This window comes from Maniola hyperantus, chromosome 20, assembly GCF_902806685.2.
Source record: "Maniola hyperantus chromosome 20, iAphHyp1.2, whole genome shotgun sequence".
In the NCBI taxonomy this organism is placed as follows: Eukaryota; Metazoa; Arthropoda; class Insecta; order Lepidoptera; family Nymphalidae; genus Maniola; species Maniola hyperantus.
This window is the reverse complement of record NC_048555.1, coordinates 6,960,231-6,982,112: the sequence shown is the minus strand read 5'-3', so window position 1 is coordinate 6,982,112 and position 21,882 is coordinate 6,960,231. Positions and strand designations below refer to the sequence as shown.

Sequence of the window (21,882 nt, the reverse complement as noted above, 5' to 3'; positions counted from 1 at the left end):
ATAAGGTTGTTATGACTGCTGTAGCCGCTTTTGTGAAAGATAACCACAGGTCCTGGGACGAAAACCTGTACAAGGTCCAGTTCGCCATAAACAGTGCGGTTAATGAATCCACTGGATTCTCCCCGTTCTTCCTTGTCCACGCTAGAGAACCGGTTTTAAATGGTTCCTTCTATAAGGACACGGATAAGGAGTACGAGGCCGGAATTCCAAGGGAGGAATACGCAGGAAAGTTTGGATCTTTGGAGGACATATTTGGTCAGGTTAGGAGAAATTTGTTTCAGGCTCATGCAGAGTATGCAACGCATTACAACTTAAGGCGTAGGTCTGCAAGCTATTCTGTTGGGGATATAGTGTGGAAAAAGACCTATCCACAAAGCGACGCTACAAATTTTTTCGCAGCTAAGCTGGCACCTAAGTATGAAAAGTGCAGGGTTGTCAAGGTTTTGTCACCTTTGGTTTATGAACTAGTTAGAGTAGCTGACAACCACCCAATAGGCACTTGGCATATTAAGGATATTAAGAAGTAGATATTTGCCATTACTTAGTTTGGTCTAAACTGTTTGAATATTTAAGTTATCAATATTCAATTAGGAATTTGTATGAGTGTAGTGATGTTCTGAGTTAACAGTTACATTACCATGGTTCAGTTGAGGATGAATGTAGTGGATGTATGTAGGGATGAATATGTGATGATTGGAATGCTTGTGGTAGACCAACCGGTAGAGAAAGTAAAAATGCAAATATCGTACTTTGGGGATAACGAAAAGGGGGGGTTTTGTGTTTTGTTTTCGTTTTCCTTCTAGATAATGGATCATTTCTGTTATTTTTCCGATTCTGTTCCGAGATCTATTTTCTAGGAGAGTTATTTCGTTTTTTTTCTCATATTCCGATTTTGATTCGGTTTTATTTTTCCGAATGGGATAGAGAACGGTTGCCATATCAGATGGACCCGTTCACAACCAGATTTTCCGTATTTGTTGAGTAACAAATATTACGATGGTAGTTTAAAAGAGTGAACCACCGTAGGCCTAGACGCATTCTATCAGTCAGCTGAAGAATGATGCCAAGATGTTTCCACTCAAGTGTCTTAGACACCATGAAGTTTTTTTGTATATATTCTTTTAGAAGTTAGGGTTGTGTAGTTAAGTATAATGTATAAAACCTTACACTGTTTTCAGTATATTTATTTTGTTAGACAATTTTCCTTGTTAGTAGTAGATGTGCGTTCACGCGTAACTTCTGTGTTTTTTTGTTTGTTTGTTTCAGGCAAATTGTTAGTAGTTGTTGGATGACGCTGAGGGCAGCGTGGTTCAACCTGTTGAACCTTTTCGTAGGAGGGGAAGTATTGTGACGTTGTAAATTTTGAACTACTAATTAGCGTTTCGCTTTTAATTAAAATCTATTTTGTTCAAAGTATGTTGGTGCCACCTAGCATCAAGGTGCAGAACTACGCGTGGGTCGATGTTCAGAGTTCATTCGAGCCACAATAGATGGCGTTTGCTTCGTTGTCAATTGTCGTAAAAATAAAACAAAATAATTAAATAAAACCATAATATCATTTGTTTATTGTTAAGTCATTAACAAAACGGTTCTTATAATATATCCTTAGGTTCCGCAAATATTCAAAAATGAATTGGCTTCATGATCAAACTAAATGACAGCGGCCACACTCGGGTTGCGTCTGGCAACACCGATAGGTGAGATTTAGAATTTTCCTGGAGTCAACATGTGAAGACGAATTTTTTTCGTTCCAGGAAAATCTCATTCTTTTTCGCCCATGGCTTCGCCTGGGAAAATACAATAGTCATAAATTTTAGTCATCCTAACGTATTTCAATGTTTCATCAATTATGGTGAGTGAAAAATCAAGTAATGTGGATTCGACAAAATGGCGGTTTGGTTAGAGAAAATCCTAATTTTATGATTTCATTCCAGTTCCAGTTATTTTATCTTCCCAAATAAATGAGGATAATGGGTTGTGGGTGGACTTCTGAAAACCATTGGTGGCCAGGAGTTCAATAGGTGAGTTGTGTTTGATCGGGAAAATTCCACGTGTCGAAATTTTCACACAGCACAAATTATAATCTTGTTTTTCTTTGTTACAGGGTTTTACGTTTACGTTTTACGTTTAGCTTCAGTTTTCCGTTTTAGTTTTCCGTTTGCGTTTTCGGTTTTCGTATTTATTTCTTTTGCACATTCACGTTGACAACTTAATTGCTATGGATAAGACTTGGTGAAAATCTTTGTAATGAAACATTTCGGTTGTGAAGAATCAAATAAATTGAGTTTTGGATCTTGGCCGATGCCGTCCAGCTACCTTGCAGTCTTCGCACCTACAAGTAAGCAAATGGTTGTATCCTGCAACAGTTTAGTGAACCTTCTTAGTGTATGTGTACAGTAAGAACCCTGTCTTTACTACTGAGCTTTTATTTTGAAACAATTTTATGAATTTTACTGTGTCATTGTCTATTCCATGCCAATGGCATCTTAAATTTAAAACATAGATCTTATGTACTATCTACCTAAGTTATTCTAATGTATCTAAATTAAGTCTTGGCATTAAGCTAGAATAACTAAGCATTATTAGCCATCATTCTGTATTAAGCGACCCCGGTAAAAGTTACATTAAAAACAATTTTGCCTAACATCTAGCAAATTTCATTTATAACACCTCATATGCATTACAAGGGAGTCGACGGCTAGCTTCTATTCTTTACTAGGTAGATAGATCAAGTAAAGTAAATTAAAATTATTTTTTTTTTCCCTCTAATCTTTGTAAGGTGGTAGATTATTCCGTATCCGGGTATATTTCTATTCCGCCCGATTTACCACCCTTACAGAACTTAATACAGGATGTAACGAGAACGCTAGCAAAAACTTAGCGTTATTGTTATACTACCTAAACACAATCCAATACAAATAACCATTTGCCTCATTTTGTAGTTTTAGTGATTAAGTATTTTTGAAACCCGCAATGTATAGCGTGCAAAACTCGGGTCAATGCCCCACCTACGACGCGGCATTGACTCCGAGTGACCTACTTACGGAACGTTTGTTGACCCTCTAAAGTCAGTCAGATGTTTTATTTGCAATATATCGTGAAATTTTACAAAATATAGGATAATATAAATTAATTTTCTTTCGCATTTTTTTTGTGGTGTCATATTCCTGATCATCAGTATTACCTATGACCTACCTTCGTTTTTGCCAGCGTTCTGGTTACACCCTGTATAACTCCTGCGTATATGGCTAGTCTCCTTTCAAACGGTCAGGACTCAGGACATTATTATTAAAATACACCTCTAGGAGTCATATATTGGACTAGCTTATGCTCGCGACTTCGTCCGCGTCGACTATACAAATTTCAAACCCCTATTTCACCACCTTAGGGGTTGAATTTTCAAAAATCCTTTCTTAGCGGATGCCTACGTCATAATAGCTATCTGCATGCCAAATTTCAGCCCGATCCGTACAGTAGTTTGAGCTGTGCGTTGATAGATCAGTCAGTCAGTCACCTTTTCCTTTTATATATTTAGATAAGTTGCCATCGCGCCACGCTGCCCTCTCACGTTATGTTTATTAATTAAACGAGAGATCTAAATATGGTAATATGGCGGCCTTACATGTCTACGGATTACAACATACAAATCCTTTCTTTTTCCTCTCCTTTGAAATGGCCTGATTTCATAATCTATACCAAAGAGATCTTGTTCGTCTGTGAGTTTGTATGTAGGGACTAAACTCCGGAACTAATGATCCAATTCTGAAAATTCTTTCACTAGATAGCTACATTATGATATGGGCAAGAGGTAGTATATTATAATATATTCGCATGATCATAAGAGTGTTGCAAATAAAATTATCAAGCTCATAAATGATAAAATACTAATAATAATTTATTTCAAATACACATAGCAAAGACTGCCATGGAAAAAGAAATAAAAAAACTTTTATTTACGTTTATCAGAGACGCTCTTCATAAATTCAGTTGTAAAATGTTAGTACTCATAAATATCTACACCAATGTATGCTGTTTATTTACTTTGTTACGCCGTTTGTAAAAATATATATTTCCTAATGGTGTTATAATATGAACGATAACATAATTGCCTAATAAAAAAAACGGTCAAGTGCGAGTCAAACTTGCACACGAAGGGATTCGTATCATCGTGCCAGATACAATAATAGGTACAATGTATTTTTTAATGTGTATAGCAGCCATTTTGAAATTTTTATTATTGATGTTATGAAGGCAATAGAAATACACAGTATACACTCTGTAAAAATTTCAACTCTCTAACTATCTATTCATAAGATACAGCCTCCTCACAGACAGACGGACGAATAGCGGAGGCTTAATAATAGAGTCCCGTTAGCAGCCTTTGGGTACGGAACTCTAAAAAGTACCTCTAACGTTTATCGCTGGAGTCGAACAGTCACTTTTGTGACACTTTAATTAATTTGCAGTTGTTTAAATACTTTGGACATATTATTTTTATTCGACTGGCAGAAGCGAAACAATGTTGTGCGATGCGTAACTCAAGGTGCTCAGATAAATAAGCTATTTATTAAAAGAGTCGACGAGTACGGTAAGACCTCTGTTATCGTAACGAACGAGATGCGAGCGGCCCGTTCGCCTCGGCACACTCTCATATCGCGCTCGATTTTACAACCTGACATTAACAACTCTGGTTTTTGGAAACGACAGTCGAAAAGCCTCGGATTAAGTAGTCACTATCGGTCGGCGCCGCCGCATACCATCTACAGTGCTGTGCGTGGTTCAAATAACGAACAGTGCTTCCACTTTTACTAACTCTCACTTTTAGTGCCATTTAATATGACAGCCAATAATAATTGCAGCACAATCGATCTGACCAAATCGAGTTTACGTCTCACCGGAGACAAAGAAGAGGAGACGTGGCGGGAAAAATCAAAATTTTTATTCAAACAGTTAAAATACTTGTTCAGTGAGATCACAGTTGAACCATGCTTGTTTATTTACATGCTATGCACCGCACTGTCGTCCATCGCCGTACAGAACATGCACTTGGAAAAGTCATGCCGCGTCAATTGCGCTTTCAGTGAAGAGATTTGCGATCGTATTAGAGACAGAAATACGACTGGCCTGGAGTTGGAGCTGAATCAGGTACAATCCTTGGTTGCTAAAATTGTCGCCTGGAAGTTTCCTCTCCAAACGGGCATCCCGGCTGTTATGGTGCTTTTTATTGGAGCATGGAGTGACAAGACTAAAAAACGGAAGATATGTATCCTGGTTCCGTTTTTGGGGGAAATTATTACCAATATTGGCCTTTTATTTGCTACTTACTATTTTTACGAGCTATCGTTGATCTCTACTGCATTGATAGAAGCGTTACCGGCTGGGTTTAGTGGCAGTTACATTGTTATATTCATGGGCATGTACAGCTTTATGGCTGACAGGACTACAGTTGAAAGCAGGACGTTTCGTTTGGGACTCGTTACTATATGTGTGAGTTTGGGTACTCCTACGGGAACAGCTCTTAGTGGAATACTGTTACAATCAGTTGGATATTATGGTGTGTTTTCGACGTTGATATGTTTGCATGTTAGTGCGTTAGTGTATGGTGTTTTAAGACTTGAAGACGCGTTACCTGTTGAGAGTGATCGGCCCGTGCGTGAGGATGGGCAGAGTAAATTTAGACAATTGTTGCACGAAGTATTTGGTCTGGTCACTAACACCGTGTTGGTGGCAGTTAGACCACGTGCGTTTGGCATGAGGAAGCAGATACTGTCAGTCATCATCCTCTACCTTATTATGGTTGGACCGTTATATGGTGAGTAACTCTAATTTAGCAAACTTGTTTATATTCGTCGGTTCTCTAGGCACTTTTAGATCGCATAGTCACGCTTATCTATACTTGGTCAGTATTAATTAGGACGAAGCGATTTAGATAAAAGTAGTGTCAGAAGAAGAGATTCACGAGTTCTGAGGTTTCATAATAATACATCTAACGGTTATTGGAGATAATTTCAAGCTCGAGTGTGACAATAATTACCTATATCGTATTATGACGAATGAGTGTTAATGTACGCATTCCGGTCAAAGACCTTTGTTTAATAGCAAGATCGAAATCAGTATATTGTGAGGAGCTTTATTTTAATTTTAAAAATAATACCTACCTACTTATAGTAATGACACGTTATTTGTAAATTTCATAAAAAATAGTTAATATAAACCTCTAATTTAGGTCTACATAAAAATAAAATTCAAGTAATTTTTAAATCTAGCAATCAATTAAAATTTAGACGATATCATAGGTACCATATCTGTAAAATATAAGTAGATTATATAAAAAATTGGCTAAAAAGTTACTGTTCTACAAATTCAAGTTTTATTTTAAAACCTATAACATAGATTAATTATTGGTCCGCTCACCTATAACTAGTAATATGTCGGTAGAGTCAGCAATTGGGTCAACCCCAAAGTAAGCAGATAATCTTAAAGAATACTGAATAGTAATAAGATTATAAATCAAAAACTCAGTTAACACAAAGCGAAGTCAGTTAACGGCTAATTAACGTTATATATCGCTCTAGAAATATTGCATCGAAGACAGTAGAAAAAACTTAATTGAATGTGAACCATTTTGTTTTCATGGAACTTATGCTCATTAATGTCTGCGGAATAATCTTATATGTATAACTGCATTTAGGTCGTTACCCACCAGCGATCGAGGTAAACTACTGCTCTAGCACGCAACGTCAATTCCTCGTTGCCATGTTTAGCAATCGAAAAATGTGCAAAAACTCACCTACATAGGTCCAAGGATTGTCTAAAAATCTTGTAGAACTCCCTAATAATAATAATATAGCTAGGAAACTCTTAGATTCAGGAACTAGTATGTTTATTTTTTTTACGACGATGCGCGACGTAATCTGACAATAAACCAAAATTTCGTACCTATGTCTGTTTCACGTCCATCGGCTTCATCGATTTTGATGTTTTATTAATACTCTGAAGTATAAAATATCAAGCTTGCTTCTCAGATGCACTGCTATTATTTAACCCAGAAAATCAAAGAATTCTCACGGTGTTTAAAAAAACCGAAATCTTCATCATCAGCATTTCATTTGGTATTAAATAACAACCAAACACAATAATTATTGTCTACTAATTGGAGAAATAATTAAGTATGAACGTTTAAGAAAAATTAATTAAGAAAATTGTAGAACAATGACCAAGCTCTAACTAAAGGAAATAATTGCTTATTGAATAATTATTTCATTTTATAAATCTATTCATTCGAAGAATCGCGACAAGTCATTTAGTTTTTATTCATTGCAACTAAATAAACTTAATTACGTTTTAAATATACTATTATTTCTAGTCTTCTCTCAATAATTTTGTAAAGTAACTTAATAAAATAAATAAATAACAAAAAACTGTTAACCCTGTACTCATATTGATTTCCATGATGTAGGAGTGTATTGAATTAATATGGATAATAATTTTGTTAGATATTTATCTTTTTATAAGTAAAAAGAAAAATAAGTAGTAAGTAAGTAGGTAAGCCTACTTATTTATTATTTAACAATTATTGATTTACTAGCTGACGCCTGCAACTTTATCTTTTCTTAAAACCCGTGGTAACTTTTATTTTCACAGTTAATATTCTTAGTCTATCTCCAAGCCTTCAGTTAACTCTGTGTCTTTCATCAATATCATGAGATTGAGTCGTGAAAAAGTAATAGAAAGATGGACACACTTTCGCGTTTAAGTATAACTTGAGTTACCTAAATATTTATAATATTAAGGTTATTGAAAGTTTGTTGTACGCAACCTTGGATTTGTTTATATCCTCCTTATTATAAAATTTCCTTTAACTCCGACTGGGACCTTGAATATTAATGTTGGCACTTGGCAAAATGGCAGCACCACAATTGCAATTGATAGGTTTCGCCGCTTTTGTTTTGCACTCTTTTGTATGTTAATGTTAGGGCATAATATACATCATTGTGCTTTTTGCGCAACTCGGAGGTAGAATCAGATTGCTGGAGTCAGACTTATGAGATATTATGGTAACTTTGATTGTTATCTATTTGTATTTTTATACACTACCAGTACAGTGGTGCCTATTAAATAATGATCAACAATTATTATTCTATCCCTGTTCAAACATTAGGTCTTGCCTCTTAGGTTATTACCTATTAAATGACCTAAGATAGTAGGTAGGTATGCAGTATTCTGCGTACCTACCTACCTACTATCTACGTACTGTCCCAATGCAGAAAATTTGCCCGAATTTAATGTAAATGCTGAACAGAATCGTTTTTTAGGTATTTTTACCCGACTACGGCAAAGCCAAAAGGAAAGGTTATGATTTTGGCAGTCTATTAGTAGTCTAATAGTATTTACTAATTAGGTAGGTACACTGTGCAAGTTATCATATTCTAATAAACTAACTTAGCAAGTAATACTTGCACATTGACGGTATTTGTCCATTTCGAAGCATTCGCTTCGCTTATAGTACGACTCCACAATCGGGATTCAACAAATGATTCGAGTTCGGGTTACGGTAGTTCGACATTTGGTAAATCAAACGGGCACACTATTCGGGTTACGACGAATGTTTGGCGAATTTGTTAATAAGTTTAGCTGGAATTATGATGCCACTCTTTTTAGGGTTCAAAAGGAAAAACGGAACCCTTATAGGATCACTTTGTTGTCTGTCTGTCTGTCGGTCTGTCAAGAAACCTACAGGGTACTTCCCATTGACGTAGAATCATGAAATTTGGCAGATAGGTAGATCTTATAGCAGACATTCGGGGAAAATCTGAAAACCGTGAATTTGTGGTTACATCACACAAAAAAAAAATTGTGGTCATGAACTAATAATTAGTATTTTCAATTTTCGAAGTAAGATAACTATAACAAGTGGGGTATCATATGAAAGGTCTTTACTTGTGCATTCTAAAACAGATTTTTATTTATTTTTATGCATCATAGTTTTTGAATTATCGTGTAAAATGTCGATAAAATACGACTGTAGTACGGAACACTCGTTGCGCGAGCCTGACTCGCAATTGGCCTGTTTTTTGTAATTTATAAACTACAGCTAGCGCTAGCAATGCCTAAATTGGCTGACGCCATTGATCTGACACGTAGGTGTTCACGGAGCAGATGGCCCCGTCAGTTTTCTCGCTTGAAGAAGCAATTCAGCTGAACAGCCTAGTGGTTTAAGACGTCCGCCTTCTTTTAGGGAGGTCGGGGGTTAGCACGCACCTCCAATGTTTTTAAATAAGTTTAATCAACCGGCTAGCAGATCTGACATTCTGTGACAGCGAACAGTCTTCCCTGTGGTGTGTTAGAATATAATATATCCCGGAAAAACAATGAGTTCTCGAGGGATTTTTAAAAAATACATGTTCACCAAACATTCGATTAGCGCGAATGTGCGGAACAATGCTATTGCCACAGGCCACACATCTGCAATATAATGATCATATTTTGCCGAATCTCGATAGTGGAGACGAACCTTATAAGCCAATCAAGGCCTGCCTTCAAATACCAACCGGCTACTTGGCCGTATTATATCCAATTAGCAAGTATCGTGCAAGTAACTTGTAGGTAATATTATAATGCTACTCATACAGGTAGATAGTTGAATTGTATGTAATACCTACTAGCGGATACCCGGCGTATGCTACTATACTAAAAAAGAATGTGCCTAATGGTTGTTTTAGTGATCTAAGACCATCTTCGCATTATTGCCTTTCTAATGAAACCGCATTGGGGCACATCAATTGGATGGTTTAATTTTTAAAAGTCTATAACGGACATAGGTACCCATAGGACATAGGTACATAGGTACGCGAACCACCGCGTACTTGGTTCCGCGATTCATAAATGAACTACCTCCAACGCTGATTAAAAAAATAGATATTAAAAACATTAAGTATAAATTAAAAGAATATTTTTTAGCAAAGTTAGATGGCTGAGTCTTTTGTGTCTATGTAGATTATATAATTATTTATATTAGTGCTAATCCTATTCACCTAATAAATTTAATAAACCTACTCACGATTATAATATTATGTTACATACTTACGTGATTCTTCGCGTTATATACCTACTGTAGATTATTTCTTTTAAGTAATTAGTTAATAGGTATCTTCGTTGCAGATAGGCACCGAGGACAAACCTCTGTGGTTTTTTAGGTGTTTTTAGTTTAAGCTTTTATTTGTATGTATTTTTATTTGATAATAAATTTAAAAAAAAAAAAAAAAAAAAACATGTTTTGTATTTTATATACATATTAGGATTTGACAAATACATAGGTGTTTAACTTTTGAATCACTACCCTTAGTATAAATGCGAAAGTGTGTATTTTGTTGGTTTATTGGTTTGTCCTTCAATCGCGCCGTAACGGAGCAATGGATTGACGTGATTCATGGGTATAGCTGGCATCCCGGGGAAGAACATAGGCTACTTTTCCCGGAAAATCAAAGAATTCTCATGGGATTTTTAAAATCCACGTGGACGAAATCGCCGGCATCATCTAGGTAGTATTATCATATTTTTTCGTTGAAATGGTTATTGACCTAACAATTTAATTACAATACAGATTAAGTAGGTAACCGGTCCAATTCTATCGGGTTTAACAAATATTAGCTAATAGATTAATACTACCTACCTACTTCGATTAGTCAACTCATCACCGTCACAGAAATAATATTGAAAATAGAAATGGAACTTCTTAACGGAAAGAACTAAATTGCTCGCAATCTGAGGATTTCGCTAGGTAGGTATAGTACGCGACAGATCGAGATGGCAATCGGGAAGGGAACGCCCCGCACACCAGCACGTCACACACGCTCGCCCGCACGGGTTTAGCGCGGGGGCTGTGCGGGTGTGTGGGGCGTTCCCACCCCGATTCCAATCTCAAGCTGTCGCCCATAATAGGTACACTACGCGGCCGAAAGTAATGTACATCGAGCTTTACAAGAAGATAGCAGATTTGTTAATCGCTGTGTCCGTCGTTGAAACCGACGAAACGTCATGTAGGTATGAGTGACAGAGACAACGCTCTACAAAGCCAAAATGTCTAAAGGCCGATGTACATTACTTTCTGACGCGTACTGTATCTACCTACTACTTTTGCAAAAGAGAAAATATTTTTTTCTATTTACAGCTCTAGGCATTTAATCCAAAGTTTTATTACAATTCTTTTTATTATATTTTCGAACTATTCTCTAAAATTAACTGTAGGAATAAATAGGAGGAAAAATGGATTCTATTAGATTAAGTTTAATAAAAAGTTATGCCTACGTGTTAGAAAATAGGCATAGTGAAATTATCAAGTCTGGTGATGTTCTAGAGCCATTAAAAATTGGCTCGTAATATGATCCATCATTTGGGTGGCATAGGTATTTTAAAACACATACTACTACTCTACTGTGTAATCGCATGTCAAATTCCGTACAATGGAGCTGATGATTCTGTTGTTTTTCGCTCGCGATTTGTAGTATCTGCATCCTTTTCTTTTTAATATTGCTAAAAAAGGACGAAACATGAATTTTACATTTAGACTCTCTTGAGACTCTAAATTTTAGTGCACGCTACTTTAAACGATAGGCCCTAAATAGCTAGCTAAAGTCACGAGGTTTGACGGCTCTAAATTAAACTTAAAACTGTCAAACTATGTCTCTCCTTTTCATATTATATTAGTAAGAAGAGGATGCGAATGCTCTAAAATTTAGTTGTGCTCAGAATCAGTACCAATATAATATTAAATTATTGATTCAGCTCGCTACTGCTTCAGCGTTGAAAGCAAGGCTGTATTTGAAAAAAAAAATAACACACTCCAACCGCTAATTATTTAGAAGGTAAATGAAACAATTAGCCTCATATTGACAGACAAGTTAATGAACTCAAAACATGACCGATAAAAATAAGGGGCTGCGCACACTGAGCATCAAACCACGTGAGACAGGCTATAACTTGTATCTGAATAAAAGTAAAAATAAAAACTCTGATGCTAGCAATTTTCTAACGGACGCGGACGGTCAAAAAATTAAAAAAAACTGAGATAAGAGGAGACCCGCGCTGCGGACTGGGGGTTGAGGTATTTTGTTATTTACCAGATAATGCCGACGATTTTACCCGCGTGGATATAGGTTTTGACAAATCTCGCGGGAACTCTTTAATTTTCTGGAATAAAAATAGTCCATGTGTTAATTCAGGGTGTAAAGCTATCTTCAATCCATATTTCGACCAAATCAGTTCAGTTATTGTAGCGTGAAGGAGAAACAAACATGCAAATATCGAAAGTGTAGGCTATGTGTTAATTCAGGGTGTATAAATTATCTCCAATCTTCAGCCAAATCAGTTCGGTTATTCTAGCGGGAAGGAGTAACAAACATCCAAACTTTAGTATAGGCTATGTGTTAATTCAGGTTATATAAGCTATCTCCAATCTAAATTTCAGCCAAATCGGTTCGGTTATTGTGACGTAAAGGAGTAACAAACATCTAAACATCCATTATCAATATTATAAGCCGAGGAAAAAGTGCTCGAGTATGCGAGCACAGTGGGTCGCTCGGTCTGCGCTGACCCTAAGACGTAACTAATCCGTATTGTTTTTATTTTTTCAGGTGATTCACAAGTAAGCTACTTGTACGCGATAAGGAAATTTAACTTCAACGGCGTTGAATTCAGTGTGTATGGCGCTATCAATATCGTTTTAGGATTATTTGGTAAGATAATCTCGTTCTTCTACTGTCTGTCTTCTTCTTCTAAGTACCTAATACCTATATAGAGAAAGAGAGCCAGTGCGTGCATTACCTTCGTTATTTCATAAATTCAGACACTAGTAACCTAAATACCGATTTTCAGGCCTGTAACTTCAAAAACATAGGACTTTCATCGAACATTTTAACCCCCATTTAACCCAAATTTCGAAAAATCCTTTCTTAGTGGATACCTACTCTTTACAAAGAACACACCGTCCAAATTTCAAGTCTCGAGGACCAGCGGTTAGGCTGTGCGTTGATATTATGTCAACCAGTCATTTTTAAAATGTAATCGGCTAGCTTAGTACCATCACCCTACTCCTAACCGACATGCTATTACATCTATCTAGTATTAGAGTGATATGTCTTATTAGTTGGAGGTCCTAGGTTTTATATCTAGGGGGTGAATTTTGGATTTTTAATCAGGCATTTGTTAATTAGCTTAAGTCTGGTCTGGTGAGAGGCTTCGGCCATGGTCCAACAATATCTATACATATTATATTATCATAACATATTATTATCTACCTCTTCCCGCTTTCATTAGACTACATCATTACTTAGTACTAGATACTGGTTTTATTTCGAAGACTGGTTGATTAAAAAAAAGTATAAAGATAATAATTTAAGGTATTGTACTGGACGCCATCATGATTTCGGCTAAAGTGCGCTGGGTCTTAAAATTGCTAATAAAATGCAAAATTCGGTGACATTTTATGATTTCGTCTTTGACGGTAAAATAAAGTCGAAGCAGTAAATGGTAAAACAGGTTATTTTCATATAATTATTTATTTATTGCATCCGTTGCTCGAAGTTTGAGACCATTTACGCGATATAAAACTTATCTAAAATCTTAAAACATGTTTTTGGATTCGGATTAGCCGTTTACATGGATTTAGCAGTGGAGAGTAAAAAATACCTACTAAAAAAACCCAGACCTTACCTTAGATTTTAAAAAAATATTCAAGTAAGTAAGTAAACAACAAACATAATTTGTTTCAAGAAGACTCTGATTAGGTAAGTATTAAACTATAAGTACATAGTTATCTTGGTCGATTACGAGTTGCTGTTGAATTAGTATAAAATACCTAAATAATTAATTAAATACCCACCTAAATAATTTTCTTTATAATTTTATACTAAAACTTTCCATAGTTTAGGAGTTAGGCTGAGATTTAAAGAGATTATTTTGACATTGCTCAAACTTTACTCAAGAGTTCAGATGAGACGCAAGCAAAGTCTGATTTTAGCTTAAGTAAAGTCTGAGCAAACGCAAAGTAAGCTCTATTAGATTGAGATCTATATATCGTAGGTACCTACTTTAGTGTAACTTAGAGCACGTAACTTAACGCTTTAGAGTAATTTAGAGCACGTAAAGTAACAGAATTTTTTGTAATTAGTTTTTACCAAAAATAATTTCATTTCCCTCAAATATAAATAATTCAATACTAAAGAAATAAATGAGATAATACTCATAATATGGTACCTAATTGTACCTACACTACTTAGATCTTGCAAAAAAACTTTAAGGTCAACTTGAGGACTCGCTTATTTTCGGATGATACACTGATAGTAATATGCGCAGTTTGAATTTATTTTCTTATCACCTTGAATAAATTATCGATTGTAAATTGCATATGTGACATTTGACTTAGACTTAAGGAATCACTATCATCATCATCATCATGAGCAACCCATCGCCGGCTCACTACAGAGCACGGGTCTCCTCCCAGAGTGAAAATAGTTTTGGCCATAGTCTACCACGCTGGTCAAGTTCGGATTGGCAGACTTCACACACCTTTGAGAACATTATAGAAAACTCTCAGGCATGCAGGTTTCCTCACGATGTTTTCCTTCACCGTTAATGCAAGTGATATTTAACTTCGAAAAGTTAGAGGTGCGTACCCGGGATAGAACCCCCGACCTCCGAGGCGGCGGACGTTCTGACTCCTAACCACTAGGCTATCACAGCTCATCCAATACTTACTGATGATTATATTAAAATAAAATAATTTTAATCGCTGTTTTATTTATGACACAATGTGAGTAAAAGAAACCTGCATGCCTGAGAGTTCTCCATAATGTTCTCAAAGGTGTGTGAAGTCTACCAATCCGCACATGGCCTGCGTGGCCAGACTATTGCCTAACCCTTCTCTCTCTGAGAGGAGACCCGTGCTCTGCAGTGAACCGGTGATGGGTTGATTATGATGATGATGATGGGATGAGACAGAGCTTTGGAAATCTATTTAATTATTTTTGTACATTTAAGTAAGTTAATCCATACTATATTACTACATATTATAATAACACACTTTATCTACTGAGACAACTCTATCAGTATCACGAATTTAGGTCATTATGGTCGCAAGTAAATTTTTTTAAATCTGAATATATAAAAGCGAAATACCACTGACTAATCACGAAATCTCAGGCACTATAAAACCTACAAACTTGAAATTTCGAATATAGGTTTTTTTTCTAGGACGTAGGTGTCAGCTGTGTGAAAGGGGGGGTCGAAGGTTGTATGAAAGTCCTATGTTTTTGAAGTTAGAGACATAAAAATCGACATTTAGGTTATTAGCTTTAAACTGACTTTAAATAATAAAAATCTGTACCTATAGTTTTCATAGAAAAGTTTCAACTATTGTTATTTTTACTTGAAATTTGAAACGTAGATTCTTTCTAGGGGGTAGGTATCAGAAAAGAAAGGATGTAACTAAATTCTCCCCCTGAGAGGGTGAAATGGGGGTTGAAAAGTTATATGAAAGTCATATGTTTTTGAAGCTGTTAGAGGTATGAAAATTGGAATTTAGGTATTCTGGGTTCCGTGCCTTAAGGTGAGACTGACTCAGTAGGTAAGTGACGCCTTTTGCAGCGGGAAAATTTCAGATCTCATGAGAAACCAGAAATTTTACGCGGACGAAGTCGCGGGCAACTGCTAGTAATTAATATTACTACGATTAGGAGACTAGTGTACCTAATAGTTTTTGTTTTATTTTATTCCATTACAAAGTTAGCCTTTGACGGCGATCTCACTTGTGGTAAGTGATGATGTAGAGTGAAGTAGATGGAAGCGGGCTAACCTGAGAGGGTTATGTTATTTTATTAAACCCACACCCCTTATCGGTTTCTATAATTTATCGTACCGGCACGCTAAGTCGCTTTGCGGCACGGCTTGGTCGTTAGGGTAGTAACTAACTAACTAGCCATATCCGTAGATTTTACCAGACCAGACCTGCAGAGACAATTTAGAAATTATAATTTCCCAAATTGACCGTTTTTTTGTTAAACGTTGGGGGGTTACAATATTACTATGGATTCCTCCTTGCTGTGATTCCTTTCCATTAATCACATAATTGTAGGCGTTCTCTTGGGATAATAATCTAGTGGATTCCCAGATCCTTCCTTCCTTTCCTTTCCTTTCCTTTCCTTATGTTAAAGTTATTATCAGGTGCAATGTCCAATTAAAAATTATATTCATTTATTGTCCAGGAACATTCTTCTGCATAACAATCCTCTGCAGAACATTCCACGTACAAGACAGCTTGATTGGCTGCCTGGCCGGTGTGAGCAGGATAGCAGGCAGCTTGGCGTTCGCTCTCTCACCCACCAGGACGTGGTTCTATGCGGCACCAGTGTTTAACATCTTCAGCCACACTGGCTTGACTGCTGTGAGATCTATAGCCACTAAAAGTGTGGCTGTGGAAGAAGTTGGTAGGTAACTTTTACTTTTAATGTACTTAATCAATAATAGGCATGTATATTATTATTAGAAACTAGATGATGCCCGTGACTTCGTCCGCGTGGCTTTGGATTTATAAAAATTCTGCGAGAAATCATTTTTCGCTATTTAAAGTAATGTATAGTACACGACAGATCGAGATGGCAATCGGGGTGGGAACGCCCCGCACAGTCCCCGCGTTAAAAGTAAAAGTCGATAAGCCAGTCACATTTTCCTCTATATATTTAGATACAGACTTTTAGTATGAAGATGTTAGTGTATGCTAAAATTATAAGTGAAATGTAGTACAATATGCGGCAGAAAATAATGTACATTGACCTGTGTCAGTGAGATTTTAACATTGTAGAGCGTTGTCTCTGTCACTCATACCTATGTGACATTTTGTCGGTCTCAACGACAATATTCTACAAAACTGCTATCTCTTTCTAAAGGTCGATGTACATTATTGTCTGCCGCGTACTGTACCTACTATTTATCCAGTAACTTATTGCAATACGTACCTACTTAAGTTACTACTTACGCAGTAACCGCATCAACTACGTAACTTTACATAACATCTTATATCTCATTAGCTGTTCGAAATGTAGGTTACTGGGAACTATTCGCACGTTTGAATAAAATCATTCGTTATAATAACTTCCTTAATCTATGACGATTTGTTATTCGAATGCAACCCTCTGCCAGACACAGTTACACTTTTATATCTTTTGTGTGTCTGGCAAGGGGTTTCCATTTTCCACGATACTAAGGCTGAAATCTATAGAGCGCACTTTGACTTTGCTCAAACTTAAGATTGAGTTAAAACGAGACAGATTTATGTGAGAGATATTAGCTCTGTCTCGTTTTAACTGTCTAAGCAAAGTCAAAGTGCGCTCTATAGATTTCACTCTTAGTGCCTGGCAAAGGCAATGCATGACGTGATTTCTAATACTGAGTATAACAATAGAAGAAAATATAAAAAGTAGGGTTTCTATTTTGACGAAAGATTGCATACGCCTTTGTTATCTGTTATCTGCCAAAGTTACCATAATTCAAACTTCATAGTCGCTGATCGTTCCTCCCTGTGTTGATGACAATGTGCAGAGAAACTTACAGCTTTTATAAAACAGCAAAGGGCTGGCTTTCTCTATGAAGGAAGAATTAATGTCATACATAACATATGAAAATGCACCCCCACCTAGTAGTTAGTAGTTACAATGACGTAAGCCTGAAAGTTAAATACTGCATAAAATACTTCAGAGTCATGCTTATTTTGATGCGCGGGATTCCCTCAATATGATATGGGGTTATTCAAGGGGCGGGTAAGTCGACATCGCATTGGCAATCGTATGGTTGTGGTATGGGCTTTCTTAAGAAGGGGAAATGTTGTTTCAAAGTATAGAAACTAGTTATTAATTTATATACAGCTCAAACTACTAGGTCGAGAAACTAAACTTTGCATGTAGATTTTAATTATACCGTAGAATCCCAGAAATAAATTGATGTTCAGAAATTCCAATGAGCAAAGCCGAGGCGGATGAGCTACTAAATGTTAATCTGATTCCTCTTGCTTTTCAGCAAAACTGAGCTCTTTGATAGGCGTGATGGAGGCTTTGGCGCCTTCAATATACATGCCGAGTTCCAGTTTTATATACGTGCATACGATAGACACGTTTCCTGGTGCATTCTACTTGTTTGACGCCGCGCTCACTGTTGTGGCCCTGGCTTTATTTGTGTAAGTTGGTTATAGTATAACATTATTTGTTATTAATCAGTAGAAACAAGTGTAGGAAATTAAATGAAATAATAGTTATTTATGCAACTGTTGTATAAAGAGGGGCATTAAAACACGAAAGTCGGTTTATCACACGAGGCGAACCCGAGTGTGATAATAGTATGACTTGAGTGTTTTAATACCTAATTATCAACAGTTGCATACAAGACTTTATCTACACCCATAATATTATGAATCCTCTATAAAAGATTCTGAAACAGTTAGCTTATTGCCAACATTAAAATACCCAATATCTTAATAACCATTAAAGCATCCAAACGAGTGTTATAATGTTGTACTGAATTTCATTATAACACTATTGTGAAAAAGAGACAGCGCTATACTCCTGGCATAAATCTCGTTATGTTATCAATAAGCTAACTGTTTCAGAATCTTTTATAGAGGATTTAAGGCATGGGTGTAGATACATAAAATTAAACCACTAGCCAGTGCCAGATCAGTAATCAGTGAAAGATATTAAAGGAACTAGGAGGCATACCCATTACCCATATTATTTAACATATCAAAAATCAGAGTTTGGGATGACAACCGCTGATGGCGATGATAAATCCTTAGTATAAATTAAAGCAGAAAATATTTTGTAACTTATAACTACATTATCCATTAACAGTAATGCAACTTTATGCCGTAATTTATAACGGACTAAGCCAGCGCGTACCAGAATTTCGTTATTTTATAAAAACTGAAATTTGCTCTAGCGGTTTAAAATTTAAAAGTTTAAGGGAATCTGGCAAGGGTTTGCGTGTCTGGCCATGCATGACGTGATTTTAATACTATTCTGAAGAAAATAAAAAAAAAAATGATTTTACACTTTGACGGAAGATTTTTTACACCTTTATTACCTGTTTTCTCCCAAAGTCACCATGATCCAAACAAACGGTCCTCCTAGTGTTGGGGACAATACGCAGAGAAACTTTCAGCTTTTATAAAATAATGAAGGTCTGGCACATAATGGCACAAATACATGTTGCAGTTTCACTTTTTCATATTTATATTTAAAGAATCCATCAGATAAAAATAAAAAATATAATATAAGACGAGAAAGTGATTACGTATAAACCCACTTTCAAGAAGACCGTCGGCTGTTGGATTATTATTACAAAATCTTCTTTTAAAATCGACCCCGATTCATTAACACGTCAATCAACGAGTAAACTTGTTTCGATCAAGCTGAGAATAAATAAATACCGTGTAATTTTTATCATAATAAATGTTCTTATTTTTGAACTAGTTAAGTCTTATCTTAAGATGAGGCCTCAATAGGCGGATGCACAAAGATCAAGTTCGATTAAAAAGTTAATTTAATGAAATCCGGCCCTAGTTTTTTTTAATCTAAAATATTATCTCATTTCAGATACATCTACGTTTTGGTGAAACGGAGAGACGTGGTCACAAACCCAAGTAGGAAAGAAGAATATGCTAGGACAAACGAAGTATCTAGGTTTTAATAATAAATATTAAAATATAATAGAAATGTTAGTTTAATACACATAATAATATGACCTCACACCAGAAGACGCAGCGTTGGAAGACCCCCGCTAGGTGCACGGATGACATCAGACGAGTCGCAGGGAGTCGCTGGATTCAGGCGGCGCAAGACCGTGGCGTGTGGAAGTCCCTACAAGAGACCTATGTCCAGCAGTGGACTTCTATCGGTTGATGTTGATGATGATGATGAATATGATGATGGTTGCCTTTCTTTTACACTCAATTCGTGTAATGGGATTTTCACTGTACACAGAAGATGAGAAGATGACATAAAAAAAATAGATGGAGCAACATGGAAAAGGACAGCGCGTGATAGATAAAACTGGAAGTTATTGGAAGAGGCTAAGTGTCGGGAAGACAAGCTGACAGCAAAACGGATTTACCAATAATAATAATAAATAATCTATACTTATAATATATTTTATAAAATTTTGGAGAGGTAAGAAAAATACTGTAAAAATTGACAGCAATATAGGCTTTATTATTATTATGTAATATAATGTTACATTAAACTTATCTTAATAATAGGAAATTTTTTGCTCAATTCATCCTGGATTATAAACGTCTGCTCAATGATTAGAAATGACTGAATGATAATAATATACGCTGAAGTGTTTTTCCGAAGAGAAATGATTTTGTCATAGTACTGCAATCAATTTATAAATATAAAAAAATATTAGAATCAAAAGTGGCAAATTTACAATCGAGAAAAACCAAACTCGAAAGACACCTCGAACCAACAGTGATACCGCGTACGTGTAGGTAAGTTTATGCCTTAACACTACGTGCGACAGCTTATTTCACTCTAAATATTTTTCTTTATCGGCAGCGCGGTTCTAATGGATATACTATTTACATTATTTTACGTTAGTACTATTATATATTCTATGGTTATGTCTAGTGAATTACTATTGTTTCTCACACGCCTTCGAGTTGATGACTATTCTCTAAACTATTTCTAAACAAAAACATTTTGTTTATTAAATTTAACTGTAGCTTTCAGCCTTCCGGATAGTACTACTGAGGGCAAATTGTTCTACCGCGGGAAAACATCCATTAAAATTTCAGCGTGTATATTAATATGTTAATTATGAGTTAATAGTTATTGTTAATTAATGATAATACAATAAATCAATAATTATGAACTCAACTCATTAACAAGTAATATACCTAACTAAATTCTGAATTTAACATCTAAAATCTGCATCAACTAATTTATAATAATCAATTTTAAATGCAATATGTTACCTAACTCATATTTATAATACTGTAGTTGCTGCCTGCAACCGATCTGAAATCAGGCTTTGATTCCGAAAAGTATGGGATTAAACGCGCATACCCCCCGAGTAGGAGGCCACAGTCAACCACTAGGCTATCATCGCTTTTTATAATAATATTATAACTAACACAAATTAGCAAAAGGTTATGGTATCTTACATAGATAATATACATGTTATAATAAATCGTGTTAATAAAAATAAAGTTAAATATATGCCATATTACTTTATTTATTTATCTAAAAATAATTTTATAACAGACTAAACTTAAGTTTGCCATTAGGTTACCAGTGTTTTTATTAATTTCAGCGTTATTGTTGAGTAATATTTAGGATTCCCCAAGGCGCAATAATATTATACTAAGACTGTTTTATAAATTACTTAGTGAAATGTGACATAGGTATGCTATTATTGTAAGACTTTGTAACTTTAAATTTTTGTAAGATTTAGGATTATAACTAAATTATTATTTATAAAAGTTTTAATTAAGAAATATTATTTTGTTACAAATTGTGTTTTTATTCGATTCCCATATCTTCTCTATATATAAAATGAATCGCTGAATGTGTTGCTGATCGCAAATCTCGAGAACAGCTGAACCGATTTCGCTAATTCTTATTTTATAGTATTCCTTGAAGTACGAAGATGGTTTTGACGGAGAGAAAAATTTAAAAAATTCTGAAAAAGAACCGACTGTTCGGCGGTACGAAGTTCGCCGGGGCAGCTACTTATTTATAATAAAGTTAATATTAAAATATACATAATATTAAGTTACCACATGAATAGTTTTCTCAGGACTAGCTACCTCATGACCAATATAATAGTTAGGTACTA

General features: G+C 35.6%; 1 protein-coding gene across 1 annotated transcript; it reads left to right on the top strand.

Annotated features, from left to right (window-relative positions):
- The first annotated feature begins 4,626 nt into the window (after positions 1–4,626).
- Positions 4,627–21,466, top strand: LOC117991689 (lysosomal proton-coupled steroid conjugate and bile acid symporter SLC46A3-like). The gene is made up of 5 exons (XM_034979287.2): positions 4,627–5,812; positions 12,633–12,734; positions 16,260–16,481; positions 18,067–18,223; positions 19,638–21,466. Exons 1-5 carry the CDS (start codon positions 4,837–4,839, stop codon positions 19,729–19,731), a joined length of 1,551 nt encoding a protein of 516 aa, XP_034835178.1. The 5' UTR covers positions 4,627–4,836; the 3' UTR covers positions 19,732–21,466.
- Positions 21,467–21,882: the final 416 nt, after the last annotated feature.